The sequence below is a fragment of the Ambystoma mexicanum genome, chromosome 4q (assembly GCF_040938575.1).
Source record: "Ambystoma mexicanum isolate Mex_15411 chromosome 4q, UKY_AmexF1_1, whole genome shotgun sequence".
Classification (NCBI taxonomy): Eukaryota; Metazoa; Chordata; class Amphibia; order Caudata; family Ambystomatidae; genus Ambystoma; species Ambystoma mexicanum.
In genome coordinates this window covers 1265542424-1265562699 of record NC_090928.1, presented here as the reverse complement: position 1 = coordinate 1265562699, position 20276 = coordinate 1265542424, and the positions used below count along the sequence as shown (strand labels likewise).

The 20276-nt window shown below is 44.8% G+C and overlaps 1 protein-coding gene across 2 annotated transcripts in view; it reads left to right on the top strand.

Annotated features, from left to right (window-relative positions):
- The window catches only part of DNPH1 (2'-deoxynucleoside 5'-phosphate N-hydrolase 1), a 114147-nt gene that overhangs the window by 16668 nt on the left and 77203 nt on the right, over positions 1-20276 (top strand). For both annotated transcript variants that reach the window (XM_069608878.1, XM_069608877.1), the window contains one exon: positions 9553-9624. In XM_069608878.1, the coding sequence (XP_069464979.1) occupies positions 9553-9624 (72 nt within the window). The remainder of the gene's footprint in view (positions 1-9552; positions 9625-20276) is intronic.

The following is a 20276-nucleotide window of genomic DNA, read 5'->3' as shown; positions in this document are numbered from 1 at the left end:
GTCGAAATTGCTGCACACAGCTGTAGTGGTCCGGACAGCCACCTGAAGAGCCTCTCTTGTTTTAAAGGGGCGCACATTTTATTCACCATTGCTTTTGCTGCTGCTGGCATCATCCCTGGCTAGTGCAGATTGCTCCAGACATCATCCTCCTTGTCCCCACGACTGAAGTCACAGGAACCGTGAGTCTGCAGGAACTACCAGGAACAACTGCCGTGGCACCAGCTCTTCTTCACTTGAATAAGGTACCGTTTCTGACCTTGGAACTAGGGTGAATCCCTTTTCTCCTCACCAAAGGTGTGTCCTTATCTTCCTTCCCTCTTATAACTTTTGCTTCCTCTTGTGACAATATCCAAGTCCTCCTGGCAATCTCGAATCGTGAACTGTACTAACCGTGTGATTCTCGACAACAGGAAACCTGTTCCGCTTGACACTGGCACAGGCCTATTGACTTTTCTTCACTTGTAGGGAAGTGCCCTCTGATTCTCTCTGCCTTGACAAAAGTATTGCCTATGATTTTTATCCCCAACTCTCTTGTGTTGATTCGTGGGCTAAGTGTGTTTTAACTCTGGTGACATTTCTTTCCGTGGGTACGCGTATCTTTAGTAAGACCGAACTATCATTACTGTCAAAAAGTGATCGCATTTGTCCTCCCGGTAACGTCTTCGTTTCACAACACCGGTCTGTCGAAACCAAAGGTACTTATCTTGAATTGTGCTGCCCAAAGTGTATTGGTCGTGTGTAGTGTATTTTACGTGTGGTTATAATTTAATTGAAGTGAAGTGTTTTGCAAACAGATGGTCTAGAAATAAATGTACTTTTACTTTTCAACCAAAAACCTTGAGTCAGTGTTTACTTGAGTCACAGTATTGGTGGTCCTTTGTGTAATTTCTACTACTGCTCCTTTGCTCTTGAGTTAAGTCTGGCTGCTCCGCTACTGCTACCACTTTAACAGTGTAGTACGGGCTTGTACCAAAGGTGAACTTGTATTACCACTTGTAGTCTTAATTGTGTGTAGTGTAGTGGTCCCTAAGGGCACTGCACAGGATTCTGCCTAACAGACCCTTTCTGTGGGGAGGCAGCCGTGGTAGGACCTGAAGTGTGACCAGGGCGCCAGCAGATATTACTGAGGTGTGGGAGCCTCCAAGGCAGAGTCGGAGCAGCTGGGAACTGCTAACAAGCACCAGAGAAAGCGAGGACCCTGTCCGTGTCCATCCTGAGGCAACAAAGTTGCTGGTGCCTGCAGAAATAAAAGCAGCATGCGGGCGGGGCTAGCTGAGATCGGGGCGCCAACCTGGGAAGTCGAGAGGAGCAGCAAGACCCGCTGGAGGAAGACGCTGCAAACCGGTGAGTGCTGGGGAAAAGACCCTTGGAAAACAGGGGCGCTTCGGGCAGTCTGTTTAATACGAATCAAGCTCTGTATTAATTAACGTTCAAAAGACTTTTAGTCAACACAATGTCATCTAGCCACCGTTAATGTGCAAATACGCAATATTACAAAACATAGTGATAGAAATTACAACAATTCTTTAAAATAATTCACTAATACATTAAAATGTTAGGGCTAAAATTCATTTGATGCATAATAAGAATACCACTGGTGCCAAATGCATCCAGAGAAAACACCACTTTGATCGATCATGTTAATCAGTTCGCTAGTCATGCCTTGTGCTTTACTCCTTCAACTTGTTCACCCTCCAGGCTTGAGATAAATAAGTGGCCACTGTGAGAAACCTAAGGGTGTTCTCCCAGTAAAACCTTGAGAATCCCTTATTCAGGTGGCCAGGACACGCTGTTGGATCTAGTTCCTGGGCATGGTCCAGTGGGGGAGGATCACCTGTATGGTGGAACCCGGGGTTATGCGTGGGGGAATACCCCTGGTGAGACGCTGCATTTTTGCTAGAGAAGGAGAAGGACGAGGCATCTGAGGCTTTCATTGGCTGTATTGCATCTGCCTCCCTTCCTCCAGTTAGAGCTCTCCTGCTCAGATCCAACAAACCCTACGTACGTAATCAATCCGCTATGGTCCCAAACCTGGTTACACCCAAAAAGCATAACTCCCAGAATCTTCGTTTTACCGGTCTCCACTTGAATACTCCCTATCCTTCTTTCTGTTCCTCTGAGTATCATTTTCCGCATTCCCTACTTGATCAGACAAAACACTGATTCCCACAATCCCCTTTGTTCATGTCACAACCCCAGTTATTCCCGCTTAACCTGCAAACCCTACCAATCCTGTCCCCGTGATTGTCATTTTCCAAAATCCCAACCTATTATGACAATACACTACCGGCTCCATGATCCCATGTTCGGTTCTTCATCCCAGTCATTCTCGGCCATTTAAAAAACCCTCCAAAACCTACCCTTCCGAGAGCACCGCAATCCCAAATACAAAGGATATGATCCCATACAACCCCTTTGTCCCCTTTTCTGACAAACTCGCACCACAAACAACAGACTAATGTTAAGCCTGTGTACCTGACCTGTTCCAACCCGAGGGTCAGGCAAAGTCAGACGATTAACTTGAACCACACACACCTGATGGCCCTTCCTTTTCACCTCAGGGATAACGGGTGGAGCAAGCGAGCACAGTAAGAGCAAGGCGAGCATGGCAGACCGCACGTGGAGACGGCTAACACGCGGCAGTTCAAGAGAAGGAGAAGGGCAGCAGGAATCGAGATGGTGGCGAGGAGAGATGTGACCTTGCCCTTTTCGTGCCAGACCCACAGAGCCTTCGTGGAGGAAAGCCTAAAACCGTGAACAATAGCACAATTGTCCTGCAGCAGATGTCCACGATGCAGGGGGCAAACCAATGCCGATAAGCGGGTGCGAGGAAGCTCCCGTGCCCATTGTACCGGCCTTGACTCCAAAGAGGCAACAGCCAAGTGGTTTCATCACAGCTAGTGAGTCGAGGGGAGAATTGATGAGAACCGGGCTTTGTTGAGTAGGAATCGCCAAGTGCCAACTTTTGAAACGATGCTGATGAACTTTGAATGAATTGTTAAGTGTGAAGGGAAGATCCGCTACAGAGGGGAAGCGGCACCACGTGGGTGCTAATTCCAAAGAGACTGGTCAAGCCCTAAATGAGAGTAACTAGGGCCAGTGAAATAGGTCAAAATTGTCATACCGAGGGTCGAGCAAAATCCCTGTACAATCGAAAGACTTTGATCTACAAGTATTCTGAAAGCAAGGGAAGTGAATCCTGTAACATTTGAGTGAAAAGGAAGTCCAGAGAGGTCCGAGCCCGACCGAGAGAGAGAGAGTGGTGAAGCCACCACCCAAGCAAAAGACATTGAGGGAGGAGCAATACTGCAAAAGGGGTCCGAGCCCTACCGAGGGAGATCGGGGGTGAAGCCATCACCCAAGAATATAAAGAGAAGAAGGTTCTGCGCCAACCGAGGGAGATCCAGTGGTGCAGCTATCACCCAAAGATTGTTTGATACAGGAACTTTGATATATTTGCGATACGCTATTGAGAAGGGTCAACTCCCAGAAAAGGGGGGGCAGGGGTGAACCCATCACCCAGTGAACATTGGAACAAACTTCCATTTGTTAAAGGAACGTTTGTTTTTGGTTATTTGAGCTCATCGGGCCCCGAAGGCAAGAGACTGTCTAAGGAACAAGACTTGGCCATCGGCGATCCTGAGAACTGCCATTGAAACTGTCGTCTCGTGCTGGAAAAGCCAGAGACTGTACTGTGCTCAAAGCTCCCATCTTACCTCGTAGTCAAAACGTGGGGCAGAGAGACCCAGGCTACCGCATACTGACATATTATTTTCGAACACTTCTTTCTTTTCATGAGAAATATCCCACACTCATTTTTTGGTATTAGCTGTGAGGTTGGCAAAAGGTTTCTTAGCATAGGCCCTTGTTTTTTGAAATGACGCAACTAGGACTGCCTTATGTTTCATTTGATGGTTGATGTTTGCTGCCCATCTTAGATTTAGGTTTCGATTAGGTGTTTTTCTAACCTGAATACCAAATTCATTGTTCAATAAACATTCTTGAACTGTGATCACTTGTCTGTCTTGTCACCATGAGCGTCTCACACCACACAGTACACCACTTTGATGTCATCACATTTTTAAAAAAAATTTAGTGCTGCATTTACGGTGATGATGCCATTTCTAATCAGTAAGAGCCTACATATAATAGCCTGGTAACCATCACAGAAAAAAAGGAACTGCGGCAGCAATTCCTCCGCTGACAGGCACACGGGACACAGACCATTCCCTTATGGGACCCAATTCTTTGTAACACCTGCCAGATTCAAGTTAGACACTCTGTACCTTATATATAGATTACGGGAAAACTGAGGCCTAACCAGGTCTAGATAGTTTTCAAAGCCCAGACATGTCTTGCTGGCCAAATAGATGTGGCCGCCTGAAAGATGCCTTCATCCATTCTCTAAATCGGCCTCCATAAGCGACCGGGCATGTGCTGCATGGGTTGTTCCATGTGAGGCCTGCCATAGGTCCAGCAACTCCAATTTCCCCAATAGACTTTTAACTTGTTGGAACCATGGCAGAGATCTCCCTGCTTCTGCCTCTAAGATGTGAAGTACTTCTTGGTATATGTTCAGCTCCAATGTTGAGCAGAGCTTCAGCCAATAGAAAACTGGTCTGTATTTGGCCTCTCTCTGTATGGGTCTCAATCCCAAGTCCATGTATAATATGGGGCCAGGTGTGGATTTAGGGAGCACCAAAGGTTTCTTTAAAATGGCTCTCTCCTCTCGGCCTAATTTTAGTCTGCGCTGCCCCAGATTTCGGCCCCAATCATAGCTGCAAATTTTGCCGGGATAAAAAGAATTGTAATTGTGGGTGAAATCAGGCCTTGGCCATGTGCATAAAAGAATCTTACAATGCCCCCCTGAATTTTTCTATCTGCAAACAGGATTTACCCACAAGCAGAGGCCAATTCTACTGGTCGTTAAAACTTAGGGCTAAGTAACCATATTGCTGAACTTGGTCGAAGGTAGACTTCTCATCATGTACCACCAATTTAGAACATTTACAGAATTCCGGGCGAAAAATCAACACTTTGCTTTTAGCCATATTTATTTCCAGGCTGACCTCTGAACATTTTTCCTCAAACGCCTCCAGGGTAATCCTGAGGCCTTTTTGTGATGTAGCTAGTATAACTGCATCATTAGCAAAGAGCAACAATGGGTAGATCTCCAAACCCAATTTAGGGGGGTCCAGGCATTTCCCTCCAACGTTTCTTACAACCTTGTCGATATACAAGAAGAGGAGGGGCTAGCATGCATTCCTGCCTTATCCCTCTTGATACTTCGAAGGGGTCGGTTGGTTCCCCACCCATTCCCCATCTAACATAGGCAGTATTCCCAGAGTATAGTTGAATGATTATCTGTAAGAGGGCAGGTGGAATATTCCCCTTCAAAGCGAAACAAGATACATCTTATTTACCGAACTGAATGGAGGTTTTCCAAATGGTGCTAACATATATTATTTAGAATATATATATATATATAAAGTTTCCAAATAGCGCTAGACTACACATTTTAAATGTCGAACTGAATGAGAGTTAAAACCAACATTAAAACTATATATATACCGAACTAAGTGGACGTTTTAGACAGCGTTACACCAAGCATATTGAACGCTGAGCTGAATGAAAGCTTACAACTGTGCTAAATCAAGCAGGTTGAATACCGAATTGGCTGAAAATACAAATGTTACACCTAAATGGAATATTAATGAACTTTATTAGCAAAACCAACAATCAATACAGGAGAATACCCATTTGAAAGCAACCTATGGGGAAAGGAATATATGTAAAGGAGTGCAACCAAAGGTGGGCATGAACAGACTCCCCCACCGAATAGCCTTTGAATAAATTCAGTGCGGCAAGGCCAACGACTGGCAAAAGGGGTATGACAAAGCCAAGAGGCCAACAAGGAGAGTCTAAGGGAGTGGGCCCTTTCGCATGGAGGCGAATACAGAGAAACCTGTGTGGGCTGAAGTACTGAGAGGCTCTGGTTGCGCGACCTGTGGTGGGTGGTCCATGTGGTCTGTTAACTGTGCCGAGACCTGTGAGCCCCACATTAAAAAAGGTAAAGACACTGCAAAACCTACCAAGAAGGAACACTTGTTTGGCAAAGTTTGTATGCAGTACCCTTTGGGATGACTACACACAACTAGGACTACAGGTGTAAGCAAAACTAACCTTTGGTATAAGTGTGTACCACACAGTTTTTGGTAGCGCGCTGAGTAGCCAGGCTTATCTCAAGATGGAATGTGAGCTTGTAACGAGGTCACACAGAGATCTACAATTACAAGTATTCAAATAGACACACTCAAGGTTTCTTGGTAAAACACTTATTAATTTATTACAGTCATTTAGAACCCATTCACTAAAAGGAGGCCATCGATATCACACAAATATCCTACATTACTTCACACTAACCGGTTCTGAAGCATTTAAACTACTTTGAAGTAGGAGTAAAATGGCCTTCAGAGCAATTGAAGTAGGAGCAAAAAGGCATAAGTCAATAAAACGAATAGTAGAGTTACTTTCAAACAGTGCAAATAGTTAGAGTTCACAAGAGGAGTTGGTCTAATGCAATAGGTAGGCCAAAGTCAATGGGCTAATGGCTTGTATAGGTAAAAACGGTTCTGGTAGATAAACGGAAAAGTCTTTGCCAAGGTTCTCGGAAGTAGTTCTCAGAAGAAAGGGTTATATGTCGGGTCACAAGCTGACTAGGCCTGCAAGTTGCCAAAGTTTCACGAACTTTCGCAGTGAGAGTAAGTTCTCTCGGTCAGGTTTTCACAGTACCTTATAGTGAAGAAAAAGATGCAGCTGAAGACTTCTGTTACTGGCAGTTCCAGCAGATCTCGCTGTTCCTGAGCCTCAGTCGTGGGGACAAGAGGGAGGACGGCGGGGGGTGGGGGGGACTCCTGCACTGGGACTGGTCACAAAGCTGGCAAACTGGCAATTCTTTGATTCCGGAAGCTGGTGTCCTTCTCCCTGGCTATTCGGTTTCCTGCAGCACTGTGAGGAAAATACAACCGGCTCCGAGAATGGTGTCCTGGTGGCTTACGAGTTGATTGGTCCTACCAACTCAAAGGAAGAAGTCGTCCTTGAAGGGCTTCTCTGTCGAGATGAACTTGGCAATTCGGACCTGCAGCAGGGCTCCACCGGGCAAACCAACGGTCCAGTAGTTGCAGCAGCCGTCCTCTTCCAGCTCGTCTTTGTTTCTTTCGTTTCAGTGGTCGACTCTGCCTTCCAGGCCAAGACTCGCCTTTTAAACAGTTTTCTCCCATTCATTCCAGCCTAGCTGCCACTCACCCAGCAGGGTGGCTGGCCTTGCCGGACAGTCAGCCAGCCAATCACGTCAGAGTGTATTTGCGTCTCCTAGGAGACTAAGCACAGGGAGTTTCGGGCACCTCCCTCACTTCCTGCCCACCCCAGACATTCAGGCGCCAGAGGCGGTCTTCAGTCCTGAATCCCACCAAAGGCATAGAAACAAAGGTACCAAACCTAGTTTGGCGCGCAGAGACAAACTCTAGAAGGACCTTTCCAAAAAGAAAAGGCGAAAAAAGAAGACCGGGACCTGTTTAAACAAAGGAGGCTCAGACAACATCTTGAAAAAATTGGCTCCCGTGATTTAACGCTACCGGTGTTCGCGGTCAAGAAAAATCATGGTAGTTCATTGTAAAACCACTGCCACCAGCCATTTCGATAGGAAAGGGTAGCATTTGACTGCTACATGAGTTTCTAGACACGGGATACTAGGTAACCCCTCCAGCACTCTATTGTAAGGTAGTGTGTGTTGGGTCTAGGAATTTAAAAAGACTAGTAAAGTCAATTTACCTTTACATTCTCTGGAAAACAGTAGTTTATACCAGAGAAGGTATTTAAACTTTGGGACAGCCTAGAAAGGCTTCCCTGTGTTACTGCACTGAGGGCGCTGTGTAACACACATGAAAGATGATGCCTATTGAGTTGTCTAAAACTCAATAATCAAAGAACACAAGAGTAAAACGCACATCAAAATACACGAGAGAGTGGGGGGAAAAAAGGCTCACGCTCTCAAGGTAAAAAAAAAAAAGTCCTCAAAATCCAGCAAAGTTGCTGGGGGTCTCTAAGGTGAAGGAAATTAGCACATTTTATGAGAATTCTCTCTAACACTAAGAGTGAACCCAGAGTTAAGTTGAGCTTTTAAAAGGCTTTTAAACGAGTGACTCATTCATTAGTTCCAACGTTGAAGTCTTGGGGAAGGGAACCCTGAGACTTGATGAACTAGAACTATCATCATGAGGACAGGGCCTCGGGATCTCTTTTGTTTGAACTGTATTACTTCGAACTTAGGTTGGAGCTGGAAGAAGCTCAGCATTTTGTGTTGATCACCATCCCTTTGAATATTGACATCCCTACACCCTGTTTAGCATTAGTTGTGAGGGCAAGCATTCGTTTTGGACACATACAGGCTTTTAAGTTGGACTCTTTTTTGACTCGGTCTGTCCTTCGTTTTATTTAGGTAGGGAAATCCCACAGGCAAGTTAGACCTACCATCCTGACATTTAATTTAATAAATATTATTTGTTTGAATTAAATCTGTCAGTGTCTTACTTCATGATGCCCTCACAATACTTGGAGGTCATTTCATATCTTAACAAAACGTGACTGTATAGACTCGCAAATAAGAGCAGTCTCACAAGTGGGTCAAGCTATTTTCAAACCTTTTACCACTCCTTCAGCTCACTCACTGTGTTCATTAGGTACTGCTTGCTAGTCTTCGCAAAGCATGAGTCTCAACTGATTCACAAGCGAGCTGTTACTTATCAGTAAGATTGTTTCTGTGTCTTGTGTCTATTTAGAGTCGCATGCACCCACCCATTCTCCCCACAGCACTGTCTATACTTTCTATCGGTCTGCTACCACACAAGGGCATCTTTCAGAAAACAAACCATCTGAGGATGTCGTCGTGTACAGTATAATGGGTACACACGTAGGATAGCGATGGTGTTGCAGTACTATCCGTGTTGATGCCCTTTAACTTTGGAGAAAAGAACTTGTAATACTCTGCACCAAGCATTAGATGGCAGCGTATGCCAAAGTATGCAAGTCTAAACAGATACAAGCCACAGAAAGACACTTACTGGTAAGTAACGTCTCGCATAAATGGGATCTCCAAAAGAAGATGTAGTCAGTGAATTATTATTATTTTTTTTTAAAAGGGCACAGGGGAGACTTACTTCTAAATAAGCAGAAAATTGGAAGTCTGGGATGGATCTGGTGGTCCTTATATGCTGTGAGTCCAATGAACTCTGTTAAACACACAGCCCATACTTACAGATTCTTCTTTCTTGGTGCAAGTCTAGAAATGCCAGACAGGTTAAATGCATAAAAGTAGGATTAAGTAACAATGGGCAATGGATGGGATGAAGAAAGGGAACAAACATGGCAAACCTGGCATGGGGCCCTCTGTGTTAATATTCCAAAACCTGTGAGTGAATGAGAGTCCTGGTGGCCACAGTAAAACTGGGTCTGATCTCCCACGTCTGAACTTACTTTGTATTTTTTGTTCTTTAGGCGAGGATGCTATTCGAGATGGGGACAAGTTCATCCATGACCGCGATGTGCAATGGCTGGAGCTTACAGACGGTTAGTTTTCTTTTGGGGGATTCTTGCCTGCCCACTTGCTTGGAAGACTGTTGTGGGTGATTTAAAAACATGATTTACATTGCCTATTGTTGCCTACCCAGTAGATTATCTTGGTGGTGAATGGTCTGACAGTCGGACGGGGTAAGATGGTCAGGAGAAGACCGGTTGCAACTCTGAACTGCTAGCTCTAGTATGGTTGTGTGCGAATTACAAGGTTTGGACCAAGAGTATCTGCTGCTGGGGTGATGATGGCAACGGGCGGTTCCCCGCCAATTGGCAATGGTCCAACACTGCAAGGCCCATCCGTTCTCCACTGCCTGCTGTGCACTTGGAGGTGTTTACTACATGGTCTGTGACTTACTCTCCCGAGTCTTGCCTTGATGTAATGCATTGCCTCAGAAGGGCAGCTTGGATAGACATTCCTAGGGCCCCCGACAGCATGCCTTCGTCAGCAGATTTAGTCTGGTGTTCCCACCCAGACTTGGGAAACCCAACACATTTTTACTGGGTTCCTTTTGATCAGAAGAGGGGGAAGGATGGAGATGGCTAGAGGAACACTGAAGCAAGATGGCGCGTGTGTGTGTGTGTGTGTGTGTGTGTGTGTTTATTAAAATGTACTTGATTAGGAAGCCAATCTACTTGATAAGCGGTTCTACCTTACTGTTTTAATGTCACAGAAAGTTATTCACTTTGAAGACTTTTCTTTTTAAATAGTTTTAATACATTTTCCATAATTTGCACCATACAGTATAGCAACAAATATGCATGTCAATCCACACGTACAATTCCATGTAGTATTTTTCTCCCCCCCCCATACCCTCTCCCGAGCCTACCAAACATTCCAACCTTCCTCATTTCATTTCTGCGGGCGTTTCTCATTTTCCCCCTCCTGGGGGCTACCTCCCCCTGGCTTGCTTGGTCAGATCCGGACAGTGTTTCTACTGTTTGTTTCCAGGCCATCAGCGTGTCCGCTTAATCTTCCCCACCTCTATTTGCTGCCTCATCCCACACTGTGGTATCGGCATTCACACATTTCTGAAGATCGTACCACCAGGGCTCTACTCTTGGTCTCCTACTTGCTTTCCAACTCATTGCTATTCTGCATTTAGCCAGTATATATGCCAAGTCTTTCAGTTGTCTCACATGCTTAAGTTTACTAGGCCTGGGGAACCCCCCAGTATGCATGCCCACAGGGAGTTCACATCTAAATGTATCTCCTTTCTTGCCATACAGCGGGCCAGGACCTCCCAGAATTTCCTTATTTCGGGACATGCCCAGAACATATGTGCCATTCCTGCGTTTACCTCTGCACACTTTGAACATGTCTGTATTCCAGCATTTATTAACGTAGCTATCGTCTTGGGGGTCAAGTATGCTCTATGGGTTACGTATAGCTGCACCTGCTGCAACCTCACATTCCTTGATACCTTCTTATGGTATCCCTGCACCCTAACCCACAGTCCATACCCCATCGCTTCCCCCACCTCTTCCTCCCAGTCTACCCTCGTCTGGGTTACTTCTTTCCCCACTTTCAACATCAACAGCTCATAAATCCGGGAGACCTCATGGCCCCCACCCGATATGTCATAAAACGTTTCTATGACTGCCTCAGGCTGTCGAGCTAAAACTGTATCAGTCCATGTATCTTTTATTATCTTCACCAGCCTAGCATATGTGATGTATTGTCCCTGATGTAATCCAGTGTCTTCCATCAAGGCATTAAAATCCTTTGCTTTCCCATCTTGCCACACATCCCCCATGGTCGCTATGCCTATCTATTCCCACTTCCCCCTTATGGTCGTCCTCATTTGCTCATCCACTCCCTCCAGTGCCACTAGCGGTATCTGTAGGGAGCACAGGTGCGAGCTCTCCATTAACTGGCAGGCTCTTCCCCACATTTCCCCCCCCAGGTCCAGTAATCAGCTTCCCCGCTCTTGTTGCAATTTTGGTAACCACATCCATGCATTCAAGAAATAAGGGGTGCATTCGGCCCCCAACAGTTTGGATTCCGGTGTGGGATCATCTGATAGCCACCTTGCCACATATTGGAGTTGGCTAGCCAGGTAGTACACCTCAAAATTGGGCAATCTGATGCCCCCTTGTTCGTACGAGTTCTGTAATTTCCATAACACTATCCTGTTTCTGGAGTTGTGCCATATAAACCCCCTGCATATACTCTCTACCTTAGTGAAGAATCGTTTGGGTATCATATATGGTATATTCGCAAAGTAGTGTAATAACCTGCGTAGTATCACCATCTTTAACAGTGCCTCTCTACCCATCATTGTTGAGGGCAGCTTGGCCCAGAGTGTCATGCTGTTTTCAATCTTTGACACTGCTCTTTCAGTGTTCTGCTTGTGTTTGACTTCAGTGCTGTGGTATACATCTATTCCCAAATATCTGAACGTCTGTTTCCCATTTTATCTGTAGTACCGGCAGCTTATGTATCTACCCAGGGGGAATATGCTTGACTTCTTTGGGTTCACTGTTATGCCAGACAGCTTAGTGTATCGTTCCATAACCTCCAGAAAATATTGTAGGTTCTCCTCAAGGTACTTAAGGTACAGAAACATGTCATCAGCGTACATCGATATCCGATGTTGCCCACTCTTAGTGCTGATACCTATTTCTCCATATTGCTGCCTCAAGTACGCTGCCAGGGGTTCCAGTGCCAAAATTAAAAGCACCGGAGACCACGGTCATCCCTGTCTGGTACCTCTGCCCGGTACCTCTGCCCAACTGCCATTGTTCTGATATGGTCGTTACCGTTCTGACTTGCTAGCGGTTTGTCATATAGTAATCAAACCCACTTTAAATATGCAGGCCCAATACCATATTGCTCTAGTACAGCCATCAGCCAGGGCCACATGACCGAATCAAAGGTTTTCACCGCGTCTAGCGAGATTATTGCCACCTCCTGGGAACTTCCCTGTGTCTGCTCTATAACGTGATGGAGTCTCCTTAAATTGTCAGATATGCTTCTGCATGGGACATACCCCGTTTGGTCAGGGTGTATACGTTTGTTTATGACTGGTCTCAACCTATTCACCATCACCGCTGTGAATATCTTACTATCTTGGTTGAGCATCGAAAGCGGTCTGTAGGACCCACATTCCGTGTCCGGTTTATTGGGTTTCAGCAGCGGGATGATGATCACTTCTCGTAGGGATACAGGCAATGTGCTCGTATTACACGCTTCATTTAGCATTGCCAACAGCGGGTTGAAGTAATTCCTCCCTATAAGCTTTATAAAACTCGCTCGGTAGTGCATCTGTCCCAGGGGCATTATTAATAGGCAGTAACTTGATCACTTGTTCAAAAAGCTTTGCACCTCCTTCACACAAGTTGGAATCAGCCAATTGGTAACGGCTTGAACCTTACGTTCATCCATTTCCAAACCTTGAGGACTAATCACAAAATCTAAAAATTCAACTTCTTTGGTGTGAAATTGAGACTTCTCCAATTTAGCAAAAAGATTGTTGTCGCGCAATTTCCGAAATACTCTCTTAACATGCTCTTGGTGCGAAAATTCATCCTGTGAGAAGATTAAGATGTCATCGATGTAAACAATAACAAAGATGTCCAAAAATTCTCTGAGGACCTCATTGATAAAAAATTGCCCAACCACTGCCCCAACTATTGTCTGCCCAGCTCCTCTTTCAGCAAGCCAAAAGGCCTCATTACCTTCCATCCACCTCCTTGTCTTCAAGCATATCATCTCTAGACTTATTGCAACCATCAAAGCAATGTGATAAACAGAAATTGGAAACTAAACTGACTGACCGATTCTCCCAATCTACTGAGGGATTATGTAACGTACGCCAAGGCATTCCTAGAATCAACAACAGTTGTGTAGCATCGATTATTTCAAAAGCGAATTCTTCTCCATGGCCTCCCTCGATTGCAAGCCGCAAAAGAACGGTTTCATGGGTAATTGGTCCTGAAGTGAGCTGCGTTCCATCAATTGCCCTAACTTGTTCTGGATTATCATTCGCACTGACTAGAATTCCCAATGACTTAGCCAACCCCCAATCCATGAAATGTCCTGTAGCCCCGGAGTCTAACATTGCTGGCCCCCTCCCATTCACCTTTCCCGCCAAAAATAAGGATATATTCAAGGTTAGATGAAGAACCGCCGACTGCACTGAATTGGCTACAAATTGTGGATTAGCTGAAGATACTGGAATCTTTCAAGAAATGCCTGGGCAATCCTTTAATAAATGTCCTGACCTTCCACAGTACATGCACAACCCCTCCATGATTCTCTTTTCCCTCTCCTCCTTAGTCAAAGGGCCTCTGGGTTTTGAATAACTCTCTTTACTGCACAAAGAAGGTCTGAACTCTCTACTCTCAAATCCTCCTTTTGGCTGTCTAACCTAGATATTGGCTGAACTTCAGTAACACTTTTTTTCTTCGCCCCCCCTTACGCTCATTCATCCTGAACTCCAATTGCAAAACCAAAGATATTAACTCGTCGCAGGTCTCTCAACAATGGATGACAACACAACTTTGAGGTCATCCCGTAAAACTCGATAGAACAAAGTTGATCTCTTCTCTTCCGGCCAGTTGGACTCTAAAACCAGAGATTTGAGCTGAGTAATATAGCTAACCAAATCCTTACTACCCTGCCGTAGCTCCAATAACTCAGTCCACCTCCTGCGACGTTCAACGTCTATCAAACATTCTCCGGAATTCTCTCATGAAGCCCATAAAATCCTCCAAAAATGGACTCTGTTGATTCACCAGTAAGACTGACCAGGTTGCTGCATCACCAGAAAGATGAGACAAAATAAATGCAACCTTTGAAGTACCTGTGGTAAAACCTTCAGGACGACACAAAAAATGTAGTTGACACTGAGTCACAAACACTGAAAACCTTTGACAATCCCCACCAAAACGCTCAGGAGCAGCTAACGGTATGGGTAACTGATGACATTCCCTGAATCCACCAAACCTCTCCTTACTACTCATAACCGCCACCTCATCTCTATGCAAAAGAACTGGTGGACCCATATCCTCAACCCAACCAAATCCCCCGGTAAAGGAGTTCCCTGAGCTTGTATCTCATTGAACCTCTCAACCAAACCTTCCACCTTCAAATTTAAAAACTTATTTTCATTCCTGGCTGCCCTTAACTCCTGTCTGATTTCAGACAACCCCCCTCCCCAAACGCTAAGTGAGAGACCTGTGGGGTCCATAGCAGCTTGGACTGAAAAATCACCTTGGGCCTTTCATACTGTCATGTCTTCTTAAAATCCTTCTGTAGAAGCCGCTAGGCCCCACAGTCCCTCACTAGCATTTCAGGGCCCCACCTACTTATACACAGTGGAGATCAGTCCAGCTAGAGGGGGGAAAGGGGAAATGGGACAAAATAACAAACACTGGCGCTCTTCTTGCTTCTTTGCTTGGTCCCTGACAAGGGGTTAAAGGTTAGTATTCTTTACATACATTCAAATATTCAGAGAGAATTAAACATCATATCAACAATATGTACCTGTGTCCTCCACAAATTGCCTGGAGGAAAAGTTTCAAGGCTATTCAACAATTTTCATCCAGCCAATCCGCTTTTGTCATATAGCTTTTCAAATTGAACCTTTCTTTTTTCAGTTTGTAAGTGATCTGCTTTCCAGACTAAATTTAAGTGATGTTCAAATAATTCGGTTTCCAGACTTCACTGTTATTGTCCACTTCTTATTCAGCACTCTGCTTTAATTGATTACTATTTACCTGCTTCAAAGAAAAACCGCAGAGTTATCAAACACAACCGCGTTGTTTCTCTGCCTGCTGTGGCTATCACCCAGGGGAGCACCGGAGACCCAAAGTGAAAGCCAAGGCAGGCAGAAACACATCGCGGTTGTGTTTACATGCCGCAGTGTTTCTGCCTACAGCTGATTTCCCATTTGGGGCTCTCGGGCTCCCCATGGGGGGCCCGAGAGCCCCAAATGGGAAATGCTAAATGCTGCAGTGTTTCTGCCTAAATCTGCTTTCCGTGGGGAGCCCGAGAGCCCCAAATGGGAAAGCAGATTTAGGAAGAAACACAACGCGGCTGTGTTTGAAAACGCTGTGGTTTTTCTTTCCGAGTTTCTCAGGCTCCTGAGAAACTTGGAAAGAAAAACCGCAGCGTTTTCAACACAACGTTGTATTTATGTTTGCGGTCGCTTCAAAAGCGACCGAAAACATAAATACAACGTTTTTAAAGCTACGGTTTTAAGTTTTCCGGGCTCCTCCAGCCCGGAAAACTTAGAAAAAAAAACGCAGCTAGTGCTTATTTTAAAAAAATAAATAAATGGCACTTACCGAGATTCAGCTGCAGCTTTCCTGCTCTGGTCTCCGGTCCCCGTCCTCCGCGTACAGCACCAATGAAGGAAAAGCCACCCAGCGGTAGCTTTTGTTTACTACAGCTGGCTGGCTTTTCCTTCATTAGTGCCGCAAAAGCCAGCACAGGCGGGCATCCATTTCACAAAATGGATGCGCCCATGTGCTTGCTTTTGCGAATTTTGAGCTTGAATAGCTCAAAATGTTACATAGGAAGTTAAAAAAAAAAGTGTGAGTATTTTTTTTTTTTTAATGTTGCCTATCTATTTTTAAAATTTTTTTTTTTACTGGACTAGCCCTTTAACACGAACACACAGCAAATAACTCCAGTGGATAGCTCAGCTTCACTTCTCCAGTATATTACGATCCTCTCGTGAGCGCAATTAAGTTCATGCTCTAAACATGATGAACCGGTACTAGTCTTTCAAACGCTACAAATCCACTCAATCTCAAAGTATATTAAGTTATTCTGTTTTGGCATGCAATTAGTCTTTTCAAACTGAAGTCTTTAAACACTGTGCAGCAAACTTCACATTTAAACTATTCAAATCTTGACCATATTTCCCAAAAATTGCTGCGCTCCCACCAGATTGGTTAATTGAAGCTCTCTCCAAAACTTGCTGCTTCTTCAGACTTGAAATGTGTTCACAGAAGTTAAAGGCCTAAAGAATACTGAAGAAACTGAACTGCTCTTACAAAAGAAAAGTGATGAAAGGCATTTGAAAAAGGCCAGCGCAAAGACATTCAGCCCTCAACATTCTGAAATGGAACCCAGCTGCTCAGAAACTCAATTTCTGACCTGGGTTCAAGCCCAATCCTTCATTTTGAGCACTGTGCTCAGAAGATCTCTGAAGAAAGAGATTAAGGAAACTAAATAAACATGTTCCTTTGTTCCAAAAATCATTTCCCACCAGCTTTGAAGTACACCTAGCACCCCTAACTGTAGCCACTAGATTCCCAGTGAGCCTGACACTTGATCACTTGTTCTAACTCTTCCAATGTTCTAGGGGCCTCTAGATTCTCCCTCTCTGCCGCCCCGAGTTTAGGGAGGGTGATCTCTGTTAATGCTCCTTGTATGTCTAGTTCTTCGCCCTCTGCGATATCCGCATATAGGTTCTTGGAGTATTCAAAAAAGCATTTGTTCGCTCCTTCCTGGGTATCCTGTGTCCGCCCATCTACCCCTTGCATTGCTCTAATTGTTTGTCTGGGGGTCTTGCTTTTATATAACCAGGCTAGTAACCGGCCTGGTTTGTCTCCTTCCGCGTGCTGCCTCTCCACATACTTTTTTATAATTTAGGTTACCTAGCCTCTCCCAGTGGTTCTTGCAGTCTTGCTGTTGTCGATATATGGTTTTGGCCTCCTCAAGGGACCCTGTGCACCCTTGCATCATTGTTTCTAAATCCCGCTCTGCGTTGTGCAAGTCCTGTATTATGCCACCTTGCAGCCCTTTCGATATCGCCTCCCCCTTCACCACCACTTTAAATGCCTCCCACAGTGTCCCTGCCGATTCTACGCTGCCGGTATTATGCTCAAAATACTCCTTTATCCCTTCCCTTAGGTCTTCTCTAAACGCCATGTCTTTCAATGCCTCGGCCCTAAGTCTCCATGTCGGGATTCTCACCCTGGGGGGCTAGGTTCTTCCATGTTACTGTCAGTGGTGTGTGGTCCGAGAGAACGCTAGCCTTGTATTCTGTCCGTGTCACTTTCTTGTGTTAATTCCTGCCTGATAAATATCTAATCTAGTATGCAAATTTCGTGGGGCAGAATAATGTAAATATTATTTCTCCTGTGGGGTGGTGCATTCTCCACACATCCACCAATTGAAAATCACCTAACAAGGCCCCCAGGGCCTTCTCTGCTGGAGCATGGCTTCCAGCCCTCCCATCTGACCTATCTAGCCTCGGGTCCAAGGTGCAGTTGAAGTCCCCTCCCCATATGACTGCCCCGTCCATTTATGAGCTTATCTTAGAGTATAAGTTCCTCAAATAGCCTGTGGTGTCTTGGTTAGGGGCATAAACGTTGATACTCCCCTCTGTTTTCCACCATCCCTTTTATGAACACCATTCTGCCATCTTTATCTATAGTAGACTGCAGCAGCTTGAATGGGACGTGTGGTGCTACCAATGTCATGACCCCTCTGACATATGCCGAGTATGTCGCTCCGAGGGTGGTTCTTTTCCATTTTTTAGTTACCACCCCTTGCTTCTCCTTGGTCAGGTGAGTTTCCTGGAGCAGTGCAATGTCTATTTTCTATCTCCTCGGGTACATCATGGCCCTATTCTGTTTAATGTAACTATTTAACCCCCTCACTTTCCAGGTCACTATCGTCAGGTCTCCCATCTTATCCATTTCCTACTCCTCCCATCTCTGCCCCCACCCTCCTCCTCGTACTCTGTGGCTTGTGTTTGAAGGCTTGCTCCCTTTAGTTCCTTAACTCCCTCCCCTCCTCCCACCACCCTACCCAACCCCCAACTCCATCCCTGGATCTCAGGCTACCCCACATCTAGTCCCTTTCACGGCCTCTGCCAGTACTTGGAACTCTGCAGGGGGATACTGCTCTACTAGTATCCCGACTAAACTAACTACTGGGGGTGAGAACGCATTCCCTCTGTGTCTCCCGCACTAGTGCCACAGTTTACTACCGACTCGTACATCTTAAGCACTTCTGTGGACCTATCACTCGAACAACCCATATTACATTTTATATTCTAGTCCAGAGGTCCGTGTCATAGGTATATGTGGATAATACCACCCTTGCTTAGTGCAAAACCCGTATCACGGAAACTCTGGTTCACTTATCCAGCCTCCTCCCTTTAGTCCGCTTGTGCGTATCATACCCTGCTCACAGCATAGCTATGTTATATTAACCTTAGGTTCACTTATCACCACCGCTCTCCGTCTGGTCATCTGCTTTCGCCGGACAATTCTGCATGCCCATCGCATCATCTGGGGACTCAGAAGAAAATCGCCTTGTCTTTATTTTTTTGTAAATTTTTTACATTTGTGTTAATTAAAATGATATAGTTTAATTACAAAACTTTTCATTTGAGCTTTATCATACATTATTTTACACTGAAATCAAAAGAGACATAAAAACAAAAGAAAATAATAGTGGCCAAATAGCCAGCCCAAGAGTAGTCTCGAGAAAGTGTCCACAAAACTCAGTTGTCTTTTTTTCTATATGCTACTAAATGGAGTCGCCAGAAGGCGACAGGGTTTAGCCATGCTCATTGGTTATTGATTTCCGGTTATACTAGTCCAAAATTGGATGATGGTAATTGTCACATTCTTATTTACTCCTGCCAGCAGTTGGGACCATCGATCATGTGGTTCTCGAGTTGACCCGAGTTCGTGATCATTTCTCTAAAGAGGTTTCTTTTTTCGGTTAGTTTGGGGCATTCCACTTTGATATGAAATAGTGTCTCAACTGTTTCTTCTTGTTGACAAAAAACAGAAGGATGATGATGATGAGGTAGGTATTTGTCTTGTGATTCGCGCGTAGGTAAAAGATTAAGGCGAAATCTGAGTAATTGATCTCTGATGTTACGATCTAGGAATAAAGATAGATATGATGGTAACTGATTAGTCTAATGTCCAGTTCACAATTGATATTCATTCTATAGTTATTCTTATTGTTGATTGTCCTTATCCAGTCATTCTATAGAAGACGTTTCTTTGCTATTTGTGGACGATTAATTAGTGTCTCCAAAGTTATATCGTTCTCTCTCATTGTTTGCTCAATCGTGAGTTTCCATAGTATCAGGACTGTGTCCGCCGTCGAATTCTCTCTATTGCGAAGGATATCAATAGCCGGATTGTCATAAGTGTTGGAGATTTTCCTGTATAGGTCGAGTTGCTTCCAGGTGACTATGGATTTGAGTGACTGGGTGGCAAGCTCATGGCAAATTCTTACAGCGGGAAACTAACTAGGGAACCTCAAGATTTTTTTCGCCAGAAGATGCCTTCTAATGAATCCCAGATATCTTGATCTAGATTAATCATCGGTTCGCTCCTGTACATGATGATGGCGGTCACCTTTTGCTGGTAGAATGTTGTGGTTTCAGTGAGAATTTTCCATATTTGAAGTGTATCGATGATCCTTGACGCGCTAGGGAGGATGTTTTTGTATTGAGCTGTGTCATCCAGTCTTTCTCTACTTGAGACTGATTCAGGAGCATTCCTAGATATTTAATTGTTTTTTGCCATTCCAACTTTTTGTTGTCCATATAGAACGATGGTATTTTTGATTTGGACTGTCGAATGGTTGCCAACGCCATGATTTGTGTTTTGTTCGTATTGATTTCTAGATCATTAGTCTTCATATATTTCCCTAACTG